At 46.3% G+C, this 23,083-nt stretch overlaps 1 protein-coding gene across 1 annotated transcript in view; it reads left to right on the top strand.

Moving 5' to 3' along the window:
* The window catches only part of MED17 (mediator complex subunit 17), a 124,793-nt gene that overhangs the window by 39,442 nt on the left and 62,268 nt on the right, over window positions 1-23,083 (top strand). The window contains exon 7 of the mRNA XM_085621395.1: window positions 5,363-5,493. Coding sequence (XP_085477521.1) covers window positions 5,363-5,493 — 131 coding nt within the window. The remainder of the gene's footprint in view (window positions 1-5,362; window positions 5,494-23,083) is intronic.

Below are 23,083 nucleotides of genomic sequence, written 5' to 3' on the forward strand. Positions count from 1 at the left end.
TTAAAAAAGAAAAATGAAACTTTTCAGTTTAATATTTTTCAAGGGCAGGCAGTGGTCCCTGGGTCCACCACCTTCTCTTAAAATCTTTTCTCACATACTCACAAAGGGGACCGGCGAGTGTTTTGTGGCCTCAAATGTGGTCGCAAAACAGTTGTACATGGCATGATGACTCTCTATTTGGAAGGGACGCCCCTTCCTAATAGCGGGAGTCGCAAATGCTATTTTGTGAGTCCGTGACGCGCAAAATAGCATTTGAATATACCATTACCCTTTTTTGCGGTCGCGAACGGAAGGATCCGTTTGCGGCCGCAAAAAAAATGTCATACATCTGGCACATCGTGTAGCAAGATACATATGTATGTAGACACTTATTTCCAGCATAAGCACCCCTCCAGTGTAGCATAATTGTTAAGCTATGTGCATGTTATACATGTTTCAAGAACACAATACACAATGTTCATGCTGCCTCTCCTTAGCAGAGCAGACGACAATGAACGGTACTGCGCCCACCATGGGCTGCAGTGGGATCCCACCCACAAACATTGTGCCACAGGATTTCGATTGGTGCTCACACTAGCATATGTTTAAGACTCAGCGGGCTGTTTTCAAATGAGAACTTCAATGGCTGAAGTGGAGATGTGCGTGCGTGCCTGCTTCAGAAGAGCAAGATGATGGTCTCTATTGCTCTTGGCCATGTAGGGTGAAATAGTTTTTGGAAGAAGTTTGTAACCAGTGAAGTATATGAATCCCATCCAAGCAATAAAATAAAGAACATGCCGAAATAAAGAAAGAATTGATTAATGTGTTCTACAAACATAGATCTGTACGCAACAACAATTATGTTTACATTTAAGTGTAGCATGTACAGTAAATGTGCGCCCACCTGATTATTATGGGAAGAGGGTCCCACTGTTACATGACAGTATTATCAACACCCAGTCTATTAACCACAACTACTATTAGGCATTACTTGCGAGTGATTAACCAAGGGCATAACTGTTTTCTGCGTACGCATAGGCACATCTAGTGGCTTTCAGTGGCATATGTTAAATTCAGATGCATTAATTATGTTTTCATATAGTCTTTATGGAGTAGATGACATGCATTTTATGTTCATCATAACACACGGTGCAAATGTTCTCTTATCAAGTGGTGCTGTGATGCGATGCATGCACTTTGGTTAGCCTAGCACTCGTCCTTTATCTTCTGTTTACATCAGAGATCGTCTTGGTGTGGACGTACATGTTGTAGTATATCAACAAGCATAGAGGGGAGAGGTCCAGGACCTGCTCCAAGGAAGCTCGAACACTGTGGCACAGGCTTTTGGCCTAAACCCTTCCGATCAATGCAGTATATCTCGCAGCTGTGTAAAATGTTGAAGCAGACACCTGAAGCAGAGCATCCTTACCAGGCCAAGAGTGTCCTCTGCAAAGTTCTGGCAAACACCTTCCAGCAGATAGACCGATCACCTCATTCAGAATACATAGACTTTGTGTCCATGTATCCAAACCCGACTCCAAGGGAAATAGCTTTTTATTGATTTGTTAAGCCTTTTTCTCTTCATGTCCACCTCCCCTATTCCTCTTCCTGCAACAGTCTTTCTCTGGCTAGAAGAAACCAGGACAATCTCGATTCAGATCGCTCTGGCTTGGTAATGGCAAGATGTCTTTAGCGCTGACAGCGGAAAGATGAGGTTGCGCACCAGTGAACAGGAGAAAGAAGTCTCCCTGGGACAGCCAGTTGCCTGTAGGCTGTAATTTCTTTTATTTATTGTGACATAGCGAAGGTGACAGGAGACACTGCTCCAGGCAAGAACGCTCTAAGTTCACCCGTCACTATTCTTTGAGAGCAAAGCCAGCTTAAAATCATGAACAAGAGACATGCAGAGAAACAAAGGGAATTTAAGGAAGCCCAAAACCTGATACTCTCACAGAAGCATGCTGCCGAAATGGATGTAGAAATTGGCAGCAGGGGCATTGAGAAACTCGGAGAACTGTAGGTCTTTCATAAAATAAAATCCTTTGGGTTGTTCCCTTATATCAGCACCACCACCACCACCGCCACCACCGCCGCCACCGCCGCCACCGCCGCCACCGCCGCCACCACCACCACCACCACCACCACCACCACCACCACCACCACCACCACCACCACAAATCTAGTTCAATGCTTCGAAAAAAAGTACATTGCCTGACTGCAGTAGTAATTGTAAGCACACACTTTGATTCAAACGTATTCACTATTATTGACTTTATATAAATTATGTCAAGACGTCGGGTAAACCATAATTTATGGAGGGATTTTGCATTTGTTTGAGAGGGCACCATACCTGACAAATTGATATAGAGCACACACAAGTGCTTGAATTTTAAAGAGCCATTGTAGGAAGCTGGCTCTGTAAATGATATTGCCACTAGGTGGTAATAACGTGCACAGAGTCCAGGGGTTCCTCAAAAGTGTGCAGGGCTCAATGCAAAAACCAAAGTGGTCTATTAGTGGTAGTGTGAGCGAGGAGCCTTAGGCCTAACACAGAGCAGTGGAAGACATTTATTACACAACAGTGATCAATAATGGACATACGACTCAAGAAGGCGATCCAGACCAATGTTATAAAATTATACTTTGTTTGTACTTTATTTTAAGACCCAGGTCTTCGTAATTGGGTAAGCAAGTTTTTAATTAAAAATACTTTTCATGTTGAAAAAGCAACCCTTGGAAACTTTTTCACACAGTCCAATGTTATCTTATGGGAATAAAACATTGCGGTTAAACAGGTAAGTATTTAACTTACAATCCCAGTCTTCGGAGCCAAAAGTCAGCAAGGGCCAGGGGTCAGGTAAGTACCAGAACTGCACCACCAGCGGCACCAAGGTGGACAGATGCCGAGGTCAAAATCGGAGTTCGGACCAATGCTTTCCAATGGAGACTGGGGATGCCTGGAGCCACACTGCTTGCAGGTAAGTAGAACGGTTGCAGGGGTCAAGATGTGGGGGTTAACTTAAGCACGGGGGGGGCACAAAGCGGCACCAATCCTACACCCCTAACTGCACAGGGGCGTACGGGTGTAGGGTGCAAGTTCGATGTCGGGCGCCCAATGTTTTTCAATAGGGATTCTCCTTTCGGCAAAGCGGCTGCAGGCGTGGTACCGGAGGTTGCACAAGGAACACCAACAACGGCAGAAGTAAGTTGGGATGTAGGGGGTCATAGGGGCACTATTGGTTCAGCTTACCAAGATCCAAGGGCTTCGGGTGCAGGGTACGCCTGGGCGGTAAATTACGTTCCGCTCGCGGAGAACGCGTAATTGCCAAAAATTCTGCGATCCGTGGCTTTGTGGAATTTTTTGCTTGTTCGCACTTTCAAAATGCGTGTTTGCGAGATATTTCTCCCCGAGCACACAAACAGCATTCGCGAACAAGAAAAAAGTATCGCGAACGGGCGGAAGGAGCAATTCCGCATGTTTGCAAAATTCGCCCACCCCTTGTGCAGGGGCGCTTTTTGACGTTGGAATCTTCTTACCTAAGCCAGTCGAGGTCAGGGGGAGGTTCTGGATTCACACTGAAGGCGCCGTCGGGGAGGGCAGAAGAGGTCTGCCAATGCTGGTCAAGAGGTCAGCCAACGCTGGACTCGAGGTCAGGATCCCCGGGGAGACTTCACTGCAAAGGTGAGCCACTCAGACTCGTCCGTGGATGACTGGTGCAGAATGGGCAAGTGACTCAGATCCGCCTGATCCGGAGCCTTTGGAGTAGGCTTCTTCGGGACTGGTCCACTGTCCACAGGAGATTGGATGGAGTCTTTTTCGAAGGTAGCAGTCCTCCCAGTGGTTTTGAGAGGTCGTTGGCTGCAGGATAGGTCGCAGGGTCGTCAAAGCTGGGAACAGGCTGGTAGTGCTGGGACTAAGGCAGTTGTCGTCTTTTGGCTTCTGCTCCAGGGTGTCTTTTTTCTTCTTAGGTCGTCACAGATCTGAGTGCCAGGTCTAGGGGTGCAACCTAAATACTACATTTAGGAGGAGTTTTAGGGGAGTAGCAGGTAGGGCCAATGGGCACCTTACCTGGGGTGACTACACCCTCTATTATGCCACCCTCCTGTGGGAGGGTTCATAGTCCTAGCTCTGATTGGAGGGATCCTCCCAACTTCAAGATAGCGGGGACTGAAAGTTGTGCTTCACCTTGCTTCCCCCACCTTCGGGGTGGGGTTGACAGAGACCTCCTGTCTTTTTTTTTTCCCCCACCCAAAGTGGGGGTGTAAACCAGGGGCTGCCCTCTGCTGCTAGCAGCAGAGGCTGGAGGTTGCATTGCAAAGGCGGCAGGCCTTTGAAGCTTCCCTCTTCGAGCACTGGACCAGCCTGCGGGAGGAGGCTTGATACCTCTGCCCATGATGTACATTTTTCTAGTTCCAGAGAGCAGGGGCTCTCTACCCAGGGGTCCAGAAACATGTCTGATGGTGGCTGGCTGCCTACAGCCGGTCAGAGACCACATCAGGCTTGGTAGGGATTCAGGGGGCACTTCTGAGGTACTCTCTGGGTACATGGTGCAATGAATCCCACACTGGCATTAGTGTGGATTTATTGAAAGGAGTAGTTTGGTACCAAACACTCCTGTTTTCAGTGAAGCCATCATGGTGCTGTGGAATTCGAGTTGTCGAGTTCCCAGCTCAGGTACTCTCTATGGCTTCCCTGGCACTTACAGTATCAGGAAATGGGGCCCAATATTGTAGGACATATCTCATGCAGATATGCCTTCGCCTGTAGTACAGTGCACACTGGCTTTGGGCTGTGAGACCTGCTAGATAGGTGACTTACCTATGTTGTCATGCAGTGATAGCTGGCATGGCACCCAGGGAGGGTGCCATGTCACTTTTGTCCTTTTCTCTCGCACAGGTGCATGTAGGCTGCAAGGGCCACGGCATTGTCCCAGTGAGGGAGGTCCCAAGCTCCCCTCTTCAGCCCCCAAGCCCTAGGTACCCAGGGTACCATTTACTAGGGACTTGCAGTGGGCAGAAGTACCAATTGGGAGATTGTTTTAGGGATGTAGCACTGCCACAGGGGACCTGGTTGACCGAGGCCCTGTGTACTACATTTGAAACCACATCAAAACCAGGCAAAACGTTGGGGGCTCACCATGTATAAAGATGCACTTTCTTACAGGCGTGCTGATTCTGAGAAACTCAAATGGTTTTCCTTCTTGTTTTAGATTTATAAAAGCAAAATATTTTCAAAGCTCGAGTTTGGAACATAGACACATTAAAATATTAACCATAGCAATTAAAAAGGAGTGTAGCTTTTAAAATCTTTTGATTGTAACTTGAATCTAGATTCCTTGGTTTGTTTAACATATGTTTTTTCCACTCATCCACCTGCCTACAGGTTTACAGTTATCCATTTCCTTGTGTCACTCCTCCAATGACAAGAAATGCCAAAAACCAACTTTAGAAAGGTCAACCACAGAAGATCATCTCTATGTGTTGGAGCATAATCTGCATCAGCTTCTAAGAGAGGTAAGAGTTTCAAGCATTGTGCTTGGAGTCCTTTGTCCCTGAGCCTCCCAGTCTGTAACAACATTTGTGTGTCAACACACACCGAAAGTCGTAATAAAAATCTTACAGTGGGCACCCTCTTTGGAATGTTGGAAACAATTGACCTCAAATACCAGCCAACAAAATTTTTGCTCATAGGTGCTTAGGTAAGACCACATCTAGCAAGTGAAGCACCCAAACCACCACTGTTACAATTGGTGTATGCCTCAAGAATAACTAATGGAAGCCTAGAAACTCGTGCCCCTGGGTATCATCAAGTGGATATTGATTCACTGTCTTGATTTGCCTCTTCACCATGGAAGGTCGTCTAATACCCATGCAAAAAATTGTTCCTAACATTGACCATGTTTTTTGTTTGCAATAGTCTGTGTCATGCTGTTTTTATGCTGGACAAGGGCCACCAGAGGTCTTTCATAGCATTTTGTCACCTACGAAGCGAGCGCCAGATGTATCAATATTACCAATTATCTGCAAATAATAATTAGGAAATCGCTATTCCTAATGTATGAAATGCATAGAGCTTCATTTAGTGAATCCTAGTGAGTCACAAATCGATCTACCTCATGAATATTAATGAGGTAGGTCGCAATTTGCAACCTATTAGGAATTGCCTAAATCACAGTTTGCCAATGGGTTACCACCTACTTGAAGTCGGTGGTAAAATACGAATGTTTAGCGACCGCATTTCGTTCGCTAAACATTCCTACATACCACTACGATTCGGTATTAGGAAGATACGCCCTAAACACGCCCCTTCCTAATACCAAATCTGTATGTATTCACAATTCCAAGTCGAGATTTGGTGACAAGTTACGAAATTGCAATTTGGGAATGATACATACCAAACTGCATGTTCGAGGCATATGAGCTGCAGATTACACACTTGTGCACAGATCGCCATCTGGTGTTGGGCCCGGATGTTTGCAGTTGTTGTTCCTCTTGGAAAGTCTTTGGAAGTCACGAGGTCGGTGACTCCTCCTTTGGATCGTATTGCGCATGGGCTTCGGCTCCATCCACAGATTGTTTTTTTTCCGCCATCGGGCTCGGATGTGATCTTCGCGCTCCGGTTCCGAACAGGTTTCCAGTTCAATCGAAGCGCAATCCTCCCCCAATTCGCGGTATTGTTTCGATTGCGATCTCCACACTCGGCGAGGCTCTCATCGATTAAGACTTTCGATTCCAGTCATCGACGCCGGTCTTCGGGCCTACCCAAGCTCCGGTCCTGGCTAATGGAAAGGACTCCCTTCAAGAAGTGCCCTCGATGTGGGTCCAAATTCCCCCACACCGATCTCCACGAAGTATGTAATCTCTGCCTCTCCCCTGAACACGAGGCTCAAGACTGTCTGGCGTGCAAGTCCTTCCGGTCCAAGAAAACTATTCGAGACCGAAGGGCAAGGAGAACCATGGCACACTCGACGACGGCGATTCCAGATGACATCTTCGGAGAAGGCATCGATGCTCCAGAAGAACACTACACCGACGAGGGCCTCGTCAGTGCCTCCGAAGCAGACGATTCAGATGTGGAGGACATCACTCCGGCACAGAGGGTCGTGAGTACCAATTTGCCCCCCCACACCCTCGCTGGCACCGAAGAAGGCTTCGGTCACGCCTTCGCCTCCGGGCCTAGGTAAGACCAAAGACACTGCTTCCCACACCGCACCTTCGGGACCGGTAAAGAAGCCGATTAAGCCTTCCGGCGGCTCGGGCTCGAGCCAGCCCAACGTCGGTGTCGATAAACACTCCTCCGCACAGACACCGAAAAAGAAAATGGCCTCCTCTTCGGCACCGAGCTCCATACCGAAACACTCGGTGTCGAAACCCAGTTCCACCTCCTCAGTACCGACACCATCCCCGGAACCGACAAAAGCACACAAGGCCACCGGCAAAGAGATCTCGAAGCCGAAAACCATCTCGGCACCGACCAAACAAAAAGCCCTTTCTAAGCCGCATAGTTCCAAACAGGACACTAAAGCCAGAAAACCTACGGCCCGATGCCTTCGGTGCCGACGGATAAACCACCTTCAGAAGAACTCTTTACACTGGATCCCTTGCAAAAGACATTGACCAAGGATCCCAAAACCGGACATTTGATGCTCAGCATCAAAAAGAGACAGCTGGAAAAACCTGCCCCAGCTCCACCTCCAAAGAGGAAGGACTCTGCTACCACACCTTTCAGAATCCCTTCCCTACCCCTTCCACCACCTCCACCTTCCCCCCCCCTCCACCGTCTCCTTCTCTAACCCCTCCTCATCACTCCCCAACATCCCCTCCGGATGATGATGATGATCATGATGATACATATGATGACATAGGGGACGTGCCCCATGACTTACCTACAGGGGACCCCACTCCCACAGGCTCCCCAGACCCATGGGACGACTATAATATCCCCGATATCCCTAACGTTCCACAGGATGATCTCTATCCTTCGAGACTATCCCCACCAGAAGACTCATTGCGGTTCAACCACTTACTCCAAAGGGCTGCACACTTTCACGGGGTAGGTCTCCATACCGACCCCGTGGAGGAGGATTTCCTCCTCGATACCTTCGACACCACACACAGGGCCACCTCCATACTGCCCATTCTCAAGGGAGTTATAAAACATGCTCCGGAGGTCTTTAGAGACCCGGTCAGAGCCAGGGTCATTAACCCACGCATTGAGAAAAAATATAAAGCCGCCCCTACAGATCCCTTCTACATCAGAGGGCCAGCACCACTAGATTCCCTGGTAGTGTCCACAGCACGAAAGAGGGCCAACTCCCAGGCGTCAGGCGAAGCACCACCACCTGACAAAGAGTCAAAACTCTTGGACGCATCCGGCAAGCGCACTGCATCACAAGCTGCCAACATATGGCGTATCGCCAATACACAAGCGCTACTAGCAAGATATGACAGGGCCCATTATGACGAACTAGAAGCCATAATGCAACATCTCCCTGACAAATACAGAAATAGGGCAAACGAGTTAATTCAGGAGGGCAAAACCATCACTAATACCTCCATCTGTTGTGCCCTAGATGCAGCCGACACCGCCTCCAGGGCCATCAATACTAGCGTCCTCCTCCGTCGCCATGCCTGGCTAAGGATCTCAGGATTTAAACCAGAAGTACAAGCTTCCATCCTGAACCATCCCTTTGACCAAGAACATCTGTTCGGCCCAAAAGTGGATGAGGCCTTAGAAAAGATGAAAAAAGACACGGACCCGGCCAAATCTATGGGGGCCTTACAATCACACCCTCTCAGGCGTTCCTTTCGCCGTTCTTCCTTTCGGAGCACCTCCAGAGGCTACTCCTCTGATACCGTTTCCACTTCATACAAAGCCCTTACCCAATCCACCTTCACAAGGGGTTACCAAAGAGGCGGCTACAGGGGCAACAATAATAAAGGCAGAGGCAAAGCAAACACCGCCCGCTCTGCCTCCACACCTACCCAATGACTTCCCTCCACTTCCCCCAGACCGTCCCACTCTCGTCGGGGGAAGACTCCAAAATTTCCTTCATGTCTGGGCTACCATCACCTCAGACAAATGGGTAACACAAATAATCCGTTCAGGCTACTGCCTTGAACTAATATCTACCCCCCCAAACATTCCACCCAGACGCCCAATGTCACAGGAACATCTAACATTACTAAAGCAGGAGGTAATCTCCCTCCTACAAAAAGGGGCGATAGAACACGTTCCTGCCGACCAAAGAAATCTAGGGGTTTACTCCCTATATTTTCTCATACCAAAAAGGGGCGAGACTCTACGGCCCATCCTATACCACCGGACCCTAAGCACATACATACACTCAGACCATTTTCACATGGTAACACTTCAGCAGGTACTTCCACTGCTCTCCCAAAACGACTTCCTGACCACGTTAGACCTAAAAGACGCTTATTTCCACATTCCTGTGCACAACGCTCACAGGAAGTTCCTCCAATTTGTATTGGACAACCAACACTACCAATTCAAAGTACTCCCATTCAGTCACAACAGCACCACGAGTATTCACCAAGTGCCTAGCAGTCGTGGCAGCACACCTCCGGAGGCAACACATCCATGTCTTCCCATACCTAGACGACTGGCTAATAAAAGCCAGTTCATACAACCAGTGTGTACAATACACACATGCCACGATCCAGCTACTTCACCAACTGGGCTTCACAGTAAACCACGCAAAGTCCCATCTACAACCATCCTACATGAAACAATACCTCGGTGCCACCATAGACACCTCAAAAGCGCTAGCCTACCCCAGTCCTGCCAGGATTACAAGCATTCTGGCTCTAAGCGCAAAATTTATAGCACAACACTCTCTTCCAGCTCGGGTGTTTATGCAACTAATAGGGATGATGGCCTCTTGCATATTCATAGTTCCTCACGCAAGACTCCAAATGCGTCCTCTCCAAGAGTGCTTAGCGCGCCAATGGAACCAGGCCCAAGGTCAATTAACAGATCTGGTGTTTGGTAGACTGTCGTACCCATCGCTCTCTGCAGTGGTGGACCACCACAAACCTTTCCAAAGGTCGACCGTTCCTGGACCCGGTTCCTCAGATAGTACTGACAACGGACGCATCGCTCTCCGGCTGGGGAGCTCACCTATTACATTACACCATGCAGGGCAGATGGACACCTCAACAGAAGTCACTCCACATCAACCATCTGGAGTTACTAGCCATCTTCTTGGCCCTAAAATCCTTTCAAACACACATTTCAGGCAAGGCAATCCTAGTCCGCACAGACAGCATGACAGCCATGTACTATATACAAAAACAAGGCGGCACGCACTCTCCACAGCTCTCAGCTAGCACAGAGCATATGGAGATGGGCCATACCCCAGAAAATCTTCCTTCTGGCCCAACATGTCCCAGGAGTCCAAAACACTATGGCCGATCTACTGAGCAGACAAACACAACAGACCCACGAGTGGGAACTACACCCACAAGTTCTTCACCTGTACTTTCAAATGTGGGGGCATCCACAGATAGACCTCTTCGCCACCCACGAAAATGCCAAATGCCCAAGCTTCGCCGCCAGATATCCACACCCATTGTCCAAAGGCAATGCGATATGGATGAACTGGTCAGGCAGATTTGCGTACGCTTTTCCGCCTCTCCCATTCATTCCTTTAGTGGTGCGCAAACTACAACAAAACTCCCTCATGCTCATTCTAGTAGCTCCAACTTGGGCCAGGCAACCGTGGTACACCACACTGCTGGAACTCTCTGTAGTACCGCACCAAAAGTTACACCTCTCTCCACACCTCTTAACCCAGAACCATGGAGAGATCAGGCACCTGGACCCAGCTCAGCTCAACCTAGCGATCTGGCTCCTGAAATCCTAGAATTCGGTTACCTAAATCTTCCACCTGACTGTATGAACGTCATCAAAGAAGCTAGACGACCCACCACTAGAGCATGCTATGCCGCCAAGTGGAAACGTTTTGTTGTCTATTGTCACAACAATACCATCAATCCCCTAGATGTGTCCATTCAACACATCATAGGCTATTTACTACACCTACAAAGATGCAATCTAGCTTATACGTCTATTAGACTGCACCTCGCAGCCATAGCAGCTTATTTACAAAACAGGCAACATCTATCACTCTTTAGAGTACCTGCCATTAAAGCCTTCATGGAAGGCCTTAAAAGAATAATTCCCCCCAGACTGCCACCCTCACCTGTATGGAACCTAAATATTGTTCTCACCAGACTAACTTCGAACCTCTGCACAAATGTGAACTTCAATTCCTAACATGGAAAACCGCTTTTCTTGTCGCCATCACTTCCCTCAGAAGGGTCAGTGAGATACAAGCATTTACCATTCAAGAACCTTTTCTCCAAATGCACCATAACAAGGTTGTTCTCCGTACCAACCCAAGATTCCTCCCTAAAGTCATTTCCCTCTTTCACCTAAACCAAGCGGTAGAACTACCAGTATTCTTCTCGCAACCACAGACCGTTGCAGAGAGACCTCTTCACACACTAGATGTCCAAAGAGCCTTACTCTGCTACATAGAGAGAACACAACCTTTCCGTAAGACCAAACAATTGTTTGTTTCTTTCTCTCCACCACACAAGGGCAACCCCATCTCCAAGTCGGGAATAGCTAGGTGGATTGTCAAATGCATTCAGATTTGCTACCACAAAGCAAAACGAACGCTATCTGTTCCCCCTAAAGCCCACTCTACACGTGAAATAGGGGCTTCAATGGCATTTTTAGGGAATATCCCATTAGATGATATCTGCAAGATAGCTACATGGTCAACACCGCACACTTTCACTAAACACTATTGTGTAGATGTGCAAACTAAGCAACAGGCTAGTGTGGGCCAGGCTGTACTCAAAACATTATTTCAAACCACTGCAACAGATACGGGTGGTCGCCGCTAAGGATGGGTACTGCTATATAATCTATGCACAAGTGTGTAATCTGCAGCTCATATGCCTTGAACGGAATATGCTACTTACCAGTATGCATCTGTTCTTGGCATGTAGAGGTGCAGATCTACACACGCCCACCCGCCTCCCCGGCTACCTTCATCTGTTCCAGTTTATCTTATTTAGATACAACACACATGGGCATCTTCACTGTTATTACTACGCTCCATCTTTCCCTGCTGGCGAAAAACAATCTGAGGATGAAGCCGAAGCCCATGCGCAATACGATCCAAAGGAGGAGTCACCGACCTCGTGACTTCCAAAGTCTTTCCAAGAGGAAAAACACCTGCAAACATCCGGGCCCAACACCAGATGGCGATCTATGCACAAGTGTGTAGATCTGCAGCTCTACATGCCAAGAACAGATGCATACTGGTAAGTAGCATATTCCTTTTCCGGTCTCAAATGGCCCGATGGTGTGAATCAGGCTGTTTGCGACTGGAAAAATGTATGATACATCTGGCACCAAATGCTTCTTGCAGATTCTAATCCAAGACAGCCATTTGCTGTTGGATAATTCATATCAATGGACTTCTTGGAGGCATCCATCATATTATTAATTTACTCTATTGTAATATTCTCGCACATTGGGGCTGTAGGAAGCTGAATATCGGTAAGAAATCTACTGGAACTACTTGTTTACTCCTAATCCGAACTCCCTTCCATTCACAACAAGCAAACCTTTTTTATCTCTGCAATGTCTGCTCATTTTAGATTTTTTTAATGTTACCATTAGTCAAAAACAGGGCATTGGGCCATCTATAGCATACTTACAAGGATGGATGTTATTAAATTATATTTTAACAAATGCCTAAGTGGGGGTATGCTGGGGACCATTGGTACTTTATAGGAAAATGAAAAATGTGCATATTTGTTTAAGAATCTTGTCTTTATGGCTTCAAATGCAGTAAAATCATCAAATAGACTCACAGCACCAACTTAGAGATCTAAGGTCACAATATGAAACTTAACATCATCACTGTTTCAACCTATGCTCAGATTCACAACTAACATTTTTAACGTTTATGTTTGCTTTTTTATTGCATCCCTTCGTTCAGTCTGGTAAATTAATATGATCTTGCAATTGAAGAACGTTTCATTCGAAAGAACAGGAACAGCATTGTTTTAAAGGGGATCCCATAAATTCCTCCTGGTAGATCTATCCATTCTTCATGTCGTTCAAATACTAAAAGAACCATCTTTCTTCTCTCATCCTCTTTCCCCAGGTGAAAGTCACTATACCGTAAACACTGGCGAAACATAAAGGTGTCGTGTAGAGGTACCTGTTAGGATGTCTATACCATATTGCATCTGAAAGGCAGAAAAGTGACACGCAGACCATATAGTCTCTCAAGACCTATTCTGTAGGAACAAGTTTTCCTTGAGACCTAGCCCATCGTTCCTAACAAAAGTTATTTCAGACTACCACATTAATTCAAACATTTCACCCACTGCGGCTTCACCAAATCGTAATTTTCCAACAGAGAGAGAACTTTTGTTAAAGTAATCTAAGGCAATATTTGCATGAAACCAAAGCGTCAAAAAGCAAAACATATTCTTTCAGTTATTCTGCTATCCTCACTGTCTTAGCCCCCTCAAAAGAGCTTGTTTGTAGGTCGCTTGTATTCTGCTTCACCATGTTACTAAAATGCCAACGGACTCCTTCAAGGTTGGCTGAAGCTTGCTTTATTTCTACTTTTGTAAAGAATGTACATATTCGCGAAATATGTAGATGGCGTTTTGAAAGGAAATCTTTACCTATGCTTTCAAGTCATTTTTCAAGTACTTCAAGCATCTTTCCATATCTTCTTGCTTCACCCTCCTCCAGGGTTAAAACGACAAGCTTTCTATTCTTTTTCTTAATGAATTTGAAATAAGGTCCACTTACTAAGAATACAGTCTTTTATTCCCAGTTTTTCATTTTGAGAGAATTATGAATTCCCACAAGCCACCCTCTATCCTCCACAAATAAATCAAACCAATGATGGTAAAATTGCTGGGTAGAATACCCACCCTCATATTGAGGCACCATAATAACTATGCCCTGCACACACATTGAAACGATTTGCAGATGCAAAGTATCACCCTAAAAGTTCCCTCTGGTGAAGGTGCTTGCCACTTTCCCTCATTTTCTGTTTTAAATTTACTTTTAAAAATAAATAGAGAAAGGTCTTTGATAGCCTGTTTTTTCAGTATGTCAATTTTTGATTTATTTGGCTTTTTTTTTTTTAATTAAAAACCGAAAAAGATGTATTTTATATAGGCCTTCTTTTCAAATATATGTTTCAACAAGCATTTACAATGCAATGGTCTCGGCATTGGTAAAGTTAGAGCTATTGGCATTGCTCATGACATTATTTTTGTTTATGTTTTTGTTTTTAAAACATTTAAAGAAACGGCATTGTCATGAGCAATGCCAATAGCTCTAACTTTAACAATGCCGAGACCGTTGCATTGTAAATGCTTGTTCTAGCTCGTTTGGGGCAGCTTTAGGAAATTCCCCGCGTGTGGTGAACTTGTATCACTTTTTTGTGTTTCAAGCACATTTTTAAAAAAAAATTGGTTGTCCCTAGCAAGTTCCAAGAGTCGATACAGTGCAATTTTTCCCAAAACAGACCACTCTTTTTAATGTTATACATTGATGAGTATCAGGTGTTGCATATGTGCCATTTTAAAACTGGGAAGAGGTATATATATTCCCCATTGACTTCCATTAAAGCAGAAGCAATTTTCGACGGATGACCGCTAAAGTAAAAGTCATTTGGACTTCAAAAATCGCGAATCCCCCGTTTGAATCGGTCTGTTGGGATGTAAGGTGTTAATTTTACTGCGTCGTTAACATACATTCAATATGATTTACTTATAATTTGTAAGTAAAAGTGAAGCCCTGACATTATACCCTTCTGACCAGTTTTGGTACACCCCAGGCTTCCGTCCGGCACGTACAGCGTAGTAAAACATCCTGCCGGGCACTTACTTGATTGAAGCCACTGGCTACAAGAGGAGCTCAAGGGTCCAGGTTGCTCTTAAATAGGTCCAAAGGGCCCCCATCCGGACCAGGGGCTTTACCGCTAGGAGCGTAATGCAGATATCACACAAGTTATTATTTTCAACACTGACGATCAGAAACAAGTGATAAACTGCTTCAAGCTCAACGGAGACAGGGCCAAGGTACTGTTTTCAGGACATCAATCCGATAATATGTTACCCGCTTGGCCTTGGGAACTCAAACCATCTCTCTCCACCGTAAATCAGCCAGAAACATTGGGTTCAACTAAGACAACAACTCTGTACGTGCGCATAAGACATTTGGTGGTAAAGAGAGATGGCTCAGTATTAGTCTTAGAATACTATTTGGCAGCAGTGGGTGTACATTATAAATCGTGTCTTAATGTGCTCTGCAGCATGCACTAGTATTACCATAAAGAGCTCAGTGTAAGGAGATCATGTAGCTTAGTACAGGGCCGTGATGTAACAAATCGTTATCAGGTGTGTTTGCCCAGCAGACTGACGAGAATTAAAGACCAACAATTACCAAAAGTTCCCGAATTGGTAGCTCAGCCGGACAATCCTCGTGTGCACTATACTAAGCTTAAAGAATATAGTTTTACCAAAAACGATTTTTGTTGTCGTGCACCGTAAAGGCTAACATTGATAAGTTAAATAATACCCGCACATATCTGCTATGTGTTTGTACACGGCAAACACTACGCCACCAGACCCAGAGTCAATAGCATAAAAGTGGAAAGCTTTCGCTACGGTGCGGGCCGTCTTGAGCCCCAGTGTACTCTGTCAGATTCCCCGCACGGAAAACAGTGAAGGGCTAACTCACCTAGACTCCGACCCATCACTGGCACCGCAAACGCCTGTCGGACGTCTGCAACTCTGAAGGCTGGTTCCCTCAACTGCGGCGTAAAGCAACCAGACTCACGGTAAAGAAGCTGCAAACCCCACAGTGAGCGATTTCGTCACTGCAGCGGCCATCTTGGAGTATGTTTTTAATTTGCCGGTCCAAAAGAATACGTTTCAACAACATTTCCTATGTTAGCAATATAATATCAATTAGTTTGTATGCACATACCGAAATGTATATAGACCGTTTACTTTCACCTAGAAGAAATATAAAATTGAAAATGTGCTTCGCTTTCGTTTATTTTTTTTCTATTGAAATAGACGGGATCACCTAATGCGATCGCTTTGTATTATAGAATTCTTTTTATCTTGGGGCTTTTTGGTTCTTTAATCCCAAAACACTTTTGTATGCATGGCTGCTAAAATTGCAAGAGAATTTGAGCCGTCATTTTAAGGTTGCCATTTTGTCTTTGTTTGATTTCCATAGGGACTGATTCCGTTCGAAAGATGGTCGCCACGCAGCCTGGCGTTAATACGTAATAGAAATCCTTTTGAAAAATATTAAGAGCGGGTCAAACTTGATGTCTATAATGTCGTTGATGTTTCGTGTAGCATTTCGTAAGAGGGAGAACACAACAAAAGAGATGTTACAACGCGTTTACTTTATATCTTCCCACAGCAGTGCACCACGTGTAGTTTGATTTACACCTGGACAGCCACAGGACCACCGGTGTCAAGTGTATTACCTTAACACAAACAAGCAGCCAATACCTCAAACTCTGGCAAATGCGAGACATGTGTGCCATTCGCACTTTCGCTGTAAACATCGGAATCTAATGCGCAGATGTCGTAGTTGAGATAATACAACGGGATGAGGAATTGGGGAAATACATGGAAGAGACGTATTTATTTGTCTCAGGAATATAAGAAATGTACGTTTCCAGCTGTCCTAACGACATCTTGGTGACATTCTGAAACAAGGGGGAATCTACATACGAGGGGGCAGTGCGAGAGGTGTAGCGGTAGGAGACATCCTGCTAACAAACACACCACCGCCTTTCTCCGAGGCAGAGCAGAAATGCCTCGGAGAAAGGCAGCGTCGTTTTCGGATTCGGGGGCGTGTTTTGCTGTTGTCTCCTCCTTGAGACTTCTTGCAAAAAACACGCCACCCGATCCGAAAAGGACGGGGCCTGTTTGGAATGACTGACCTCTTCTCCAATGGCTGGCCAGCATTCAAGAGGCCAGCCAATGAAGAACAGGGGAAAAGAGGGGCGGGTTCAAGCCCCTCTTCTCCAAGTCATTAAATCTCGGAGCGAGACTGCGCAAGCGCAGCCTTTGCAGCCGAGACCTAAAAAGGAAATTTCTTTCTAAAAACATGTTATAGCATCACACTCATAGGTGGTGACATTCTAGGTTTCTGAAAATTGAGCCGATTATATGTTTGCTACCAACCATAACATTATAATTGCCTGTGCTTTGGGGAGGCCGAACACTGGTGTAAACCCGATGAATCTGTTGTACATTTAGATACCAAAATAAAAGATGTTACCTACCTGCACCAGTCGGTTTGAAGCCTGTATTCATCATTAGTTCACATTTGTCCCACCTTAGTTTCCCATGATGCGGGTTTTGTTACAAACATGTCTCACAGTATTATTTGTATATCTACACTCTGGGTCCTGCAGAATATAATCTCAGTCAGAAAATGTGGTTGGTACTTTGGGCTTCGGTTTTGTCATAGTGAGTTATTCTCTATGCACATGTGTGGATGCCTGAGTTTTTTCAGTTCTGGCAGAATAAGGTAATGTTCAGAGCCCAACCAGCAAATGGTGGAATTGTGCTCACTTGATTGAATGTATAATAAAAACAGACCGCCAATCTATTATAAAGACTCAAGAAGCTCTAGTCATTGTCTGCTGCCCACCAACCACTCTCTCCATGGCCAATCACATTCTGTTCCAAGTTGGTGGTCCATATGTGGTTTTTTCGGTATAGATGTAGTGAAAAGAAGAAGGGGAGCATACTGCCGAGGCATACCAGCACACATTTATTTTCTCCCAGGTGCATTATGGTGTATGCAGTACATAAGTCACTTTAGTTTACTCACAAGTGTTAACCATTTATGACGCAACCAGTGTTGAGTATGCAGCCCCACCAAGTTCCACGCATCAGGCGTTAATCTATCGCATTTCAGTGTGGTGGTCCACATCACCGCAATTAAATGTACTAATCACGCCTTATAGAGCTGCCCAGCTGTAAAGCAGAGCGCTGCTATAATGCACAGTCATGTCAGACTGTGAGCTGGCTGCAGTAGTGCGGTGTGCTCTGCTCCCGGCAGACTAAGGGGCTGGCTCAAGATCCGCTAAGCTCACAGCTCTGCAAGTTCTGCTCTCTATGCGACAATGTTTCCAAGTACTTCAGACACTCACCCCCGGGTCCAACACACAAGCATAAACTGACTTCAGGGTATCACGGTGAGTTTCCAATCATGGCTTGACTACTAGTAAGTCTGACTGTGAGTGAGAGACACTGTCCGATACAGGCTAGGTAGGTCAGATGTGGGGTAAGACACAGGTCCTACCTCCTGCTCAGCTGCTGCCCGCGGTGCGATCAGGCGGCATAACTTTTGGGTGTGCGTTTAAGTTGGGGCATTAAGGTGTCACTGAGCGCCACAGCAGCACCTCTGACCTCGCTGCTTGCAGCGGGGAGTCGGATCGATATCGTCTGGTGCAGGTGACCTACAGTGCTGGGCACCAGGGCAAGGCAGAGCCAGCAGCTGCTCACCGATGCCACAGGCGATAATAAATCAATGATAATTAACAGCGGAATATGCGATCCCGCCAGTGCAACTCGAACCCAAGCCCACCAGCTCTGGCTGACAGTGACTCACTGTGAGGCAGGCCAGTGTCACGTCAGTCAGTCAGTCAGTCAGTCAGTCAGTGTAGCAAATATAGGTCACACAGGAGTGTGACTGCACATTCGGGCAGGAGGGACCTGACCTGTCCCCAGCCCACTAGGCTGCGGCGCTGCCTCAGCAGCTGCCGTGTCGAGGAGTCTGCAAGCTGCATGATAAGCAAGTGTCTGAGAGAGTAAGCCGCAGTAATGGGTATTAGTCCTAATTAAGCTAAGTAAACATTATAATTGTTCCACAAATTATGCATTATTTGCTTAAAAGACTAGCAGCTTGTGCAACTTACTCTTTTATTATACTACTCAGTGTGTGTCTGTTGTTAAGTAAATTACAGCCTGCGGCCGGGTTGTGAACCCTAGGCTTTGTGTGTGTGCGCGCCTCTGTCAGCCTCTACTGCCCTTCCATTTCTGGTGCTTTGCAGCAGTTTTAAGATCTTCTTTGTGTTTCTCATTGCACACTTTGTTGTAATTTAGCAAGAAAGTTTCACTGATAGTTGTGGAAATGTCACTCATAATTGCACTTAAAATTATGAAAATGTCACACATAGCAATCTGAAACTTTGGCAGCTATGAGTATGTCTGGACATGTGTTTCTAGATTATTGTGTATCATCAACCGAGAGTAACATGTTGTTTTGAGTTTGCTTGAAAATGCTGCTCAAAGTCTTTTTCAGGGTAAGTCCCATTTCTGCAGCGCAGGTGCATCCACCGGGGCTATTCAGCCAGTAACTTTCTCTTGATGGCTGGCTGGAGTCTAGAAACACTTTCCAGAGAGAGATGCAATGCATTGGCTGTGCCAGCACATGGTAAGCAGTCTACTACTTGTGAATAATTTAAAGATAGGTAATATAGGACTGCATCTAGCAGAACGCGTCGGAAAGAACCAATGCTGTTATGCCAAGCAGTGCTTCCTTTTCCCTTTGTCTGGCTCCTACTGGAGCCACTGAACAGATGAGCCTGTGGATGCACCTGCATACTGGAGTGGTTCTTTACCAGTGCGAAAGTTAGCAGCATTTCAAGCAGCCTTAAACTGGCTTGTTACTTTCTGCTTAAGACCAACAGAAATGCCGAAAGATGTGTTCAGAGAGAGAGTGCTGGCCGGACCAACACATGGTGAACACTCTATTGTGAGAGATGTAAAGTGATTGTTTTCTTGAACTGCACCTACCATAATGCATCTTTGACAGCGGGCGCTGGTATGCCAAGATTTGCGGTCGCATCCCTCCTTGATTGTAGGCAAAAGGAACTTGACAGGAGCAGTTCACTCAGTAGAGGCTTGGAACAGTCAGCACTGTGCAGAAACCGAGCTTTTATGTTTGTATACCTAAATGTTGTGTAAAGTTTAATCATCTGCTGGAGAAGGAGGTAAACATACTGATCATTTGCATTTAGGGCCAGCCTTGCTATGTAGAGGATCAGAGAAGGAAATGTGTGGCAGGAAATTAAATTGGGGATACTTGACATCTTTCTGGAAGCAGATGAACTAAAGCAGCAATTTTGTTTCTAGCAGTTTTTTTAAAAGTTTTTTTTTTAATAAACTTTGTTTATTGGTTTCAGTCATAGCGATACATGTATGGTTTGGACAATATGTTCAAACTTTCATCAGATAGTTGGGTAGACGTACAATTCCTTTGTTCATATTAAATATTTCCTGTCGAACCCACTGCTTATGCATTTCCATTTCGATAACCGGCGACACACATAGATCTCCCCGATATTTGTTCCAATGTGACCATTTCTTATCCCATTTCTTTGGACATCTTCTAGCTTTGAACACCTCGGTTTCTGCCAAAATACATCTGTCCATTTCTTTGGCCCACATAGTGGCGTGTGGCAAGCCCACTCCCCCCCACCCTCTAGCAAGTTCTCGTTTTACCAATGTAAAGCCCAGTGTGGTAAACTGCTGTTCAACTTCCGTCAGGTCGGTCTCTCCCCATATGTTCAACAATCCTAGTTGCGGTGTTAATTCTATGTCTTTCCCCAGCGACTTACACATGTGGCCTGAAGCGTCTTCCCACAGGGTCCATATCTGAGGGCATGTCCATAAGGTATGGTAAAATGTAGCCTGTCCACCACATCCCTTAATACATCGGTCGTCGGGTTTGGCCCCTATTCTCGCCAGAACTGTCCCTGTGATATATGATCGATGGAGTATCCTAAGTTGGATTAGCCTAAATCTCTGTGTGATTGCCGCTTCTCGGGGGACATCAGTGCTGCCTGCCAGTCCTCATCATCCAGGGGGCCCATGTCAGCCTGCCACCTTTCTCTAAGCTTCGGGAAAGTGTCCGGCAAATTATTACTTAACTTTTTATAAGTTAAAGATATTGCTTTCGAGCTAAGGGGCCCGTCTAATAGGCGATCCTCCAATGGTGACGATTCCGGACTGTCTTTAAGAGAAGGAAACGCTGACCGGATCGCATGTCGAATTTGGAGATACCTGTACAATTCCCCTTGTGCCAGATGATACTGTTTCTGGAGGTCACCAAAAGTGAGAATTGTGCCCTTCTTAACCAGGTCCTTCACTACCGATATCCCAATGAGGTCCCATTTATTGAATCCATGCTGATAGCACAGCATACCTAGCTTACGGGTAACCCACAATGGCGTGGCCTTTGAGAGGACACCCGCCCATCCCAGCCGGGAAGTTACCAGATGTCCAATATCTAATGTATGTTGGGTAGGGCCAATTTTTTTTTCCTGTTTCTCCTACCCATAGTGTACAGGGCCCCCAGATATCCTGAGTGGTCCGTTTGGTACCGATCCAGGACATACGCTGGATCATCCGGAGGATGATATATCCAATGATTGACGGTCGCCAATTGCGCCGCCCAGTAGTAGCGTTGTATGTCAGGGAGTGCTATGCCCCCGTCGTACCAGCCTTTTGTCAATTTTCGCTGTGCTATTCTGGGGGCCCTGCCATCCCACAGCAGCGCGCGGATCTCCCCCTCAACCGCTTTGAAATACGAATCTGGGACTCTGTGGGGACAGTTTTGCAGTATATAAAGAAAACAAGGAAGGGTTAACATTTTAAAAAGTGTTGCCCTCCCCACCAAAGGCAAAGTCCTCCAGTGTTTTACATCTGCTCGTAACCGAGCCAAAGGTGGGGCCAGGTTGGAGTTGTAAAAACAGGCCTGATCCGATGTGACAAATATCCCTAAATATCGAAACCCCTCCTTTGCGACTGCAACAGAACATTCTACCGGTAAATGAGGGGCTACCCCCCACAACATAAACAAGAAGGACTTGTGCCAATTAACCCCTTCGGTGCTCATGACGGAATGGTTCCGTCATGACCCACGGTTGAGCTGTGCTCATGACGGAACCATTCCGTCATGACCACACCCGCGCAAGATTCCGCCAGCACAGCGGCGGAATCTGCGCAGCATCGAAGGGGTTAATCGCTTATGCCGAATATTTACCGAAGTTTGTAAATATGTCTAGCACAACTCTAATCGATTTGTATGGGGACGCTAGATATAAGAGTATATCATCCGCGTACAAGGAAATTCGATCTTCCACTCCCTCTTTCCAGTGCAATCCGCGTATCATCACATCTCTACGGACCCAATCCGTGAGGGGCTCCAGCATGAGGGCGAATATCAACGGGGAAAGCGGGCATCCCTGTCTAGTACCTCTTCGCAACTCGAACATCCTAGATGTGGAGCAATTAACTCTCACCTGTCCCAGCACCCCGTTATACAGGAGTTGTATCCAAGCTATAAATTTGGAGCCCAGTCCCACCCTTTTCAGGACCTCGAACATATATGGCCACTCAATGCCATAGAGGCGTCGAGAGATCGCACCGCCGCGTCCTCTTCAATATATTGTCTACGAGCCATCTCATTATGGAGCCGCCTCATATTAAGTGACGTATTTCTCCCTGGCATAAAGCCTGATTGGTCTGGGTGGACCAGAGATGTAATGACAGTCCCTAATCTATTCGCCAGTACTTTTGCCAACAGCTTTGTCTCCGCGTTAATCGGCGAAATCGGCCTGTAGGAGCCACACTCATCTGACGGCTTGCCCTGTTTGTGAATGACCACGATAGTGGCCAGCCGCTGATCTACTGGTAAACTGGCCCTCTCTAGACTATCTTCGTACATGGCTCTCAGGTGTGGGACTGACAGGGAGGCCACGGCTTTCAAGAACTCTATCTGGATCCCGTTAGGCCCCATCGCCTTACCGGATTTAATTTGCCCTAGGGCCTTGCTTATTTCATCGTTCGAAAGGTCGGCCTCCAGGGTCTCTCGTTCCACCTCCGAGAGGCTCGGTATCTTGCTATCGATTAGAAGCCTGCGAGAGTCCTCCGTCGTGTAGCCTGTGGAGGGGGCGTATACTTTTTCAAAATGATCAGCAAA

This window comes from Triturus cristatus, chromosome 8 (genome assembly GCF_964204655.1).
Source record: "Triturus cristatus chromosome 8, aTriCri1.1, whole genome shotgun sequence".
In the NCBI taxonomy this organism is placed as follows: Eukaryota; Metazoa; Chordata; class Amphibia; order Caudata; family Salamandridae; genus Triturus; species Triturus cristatus.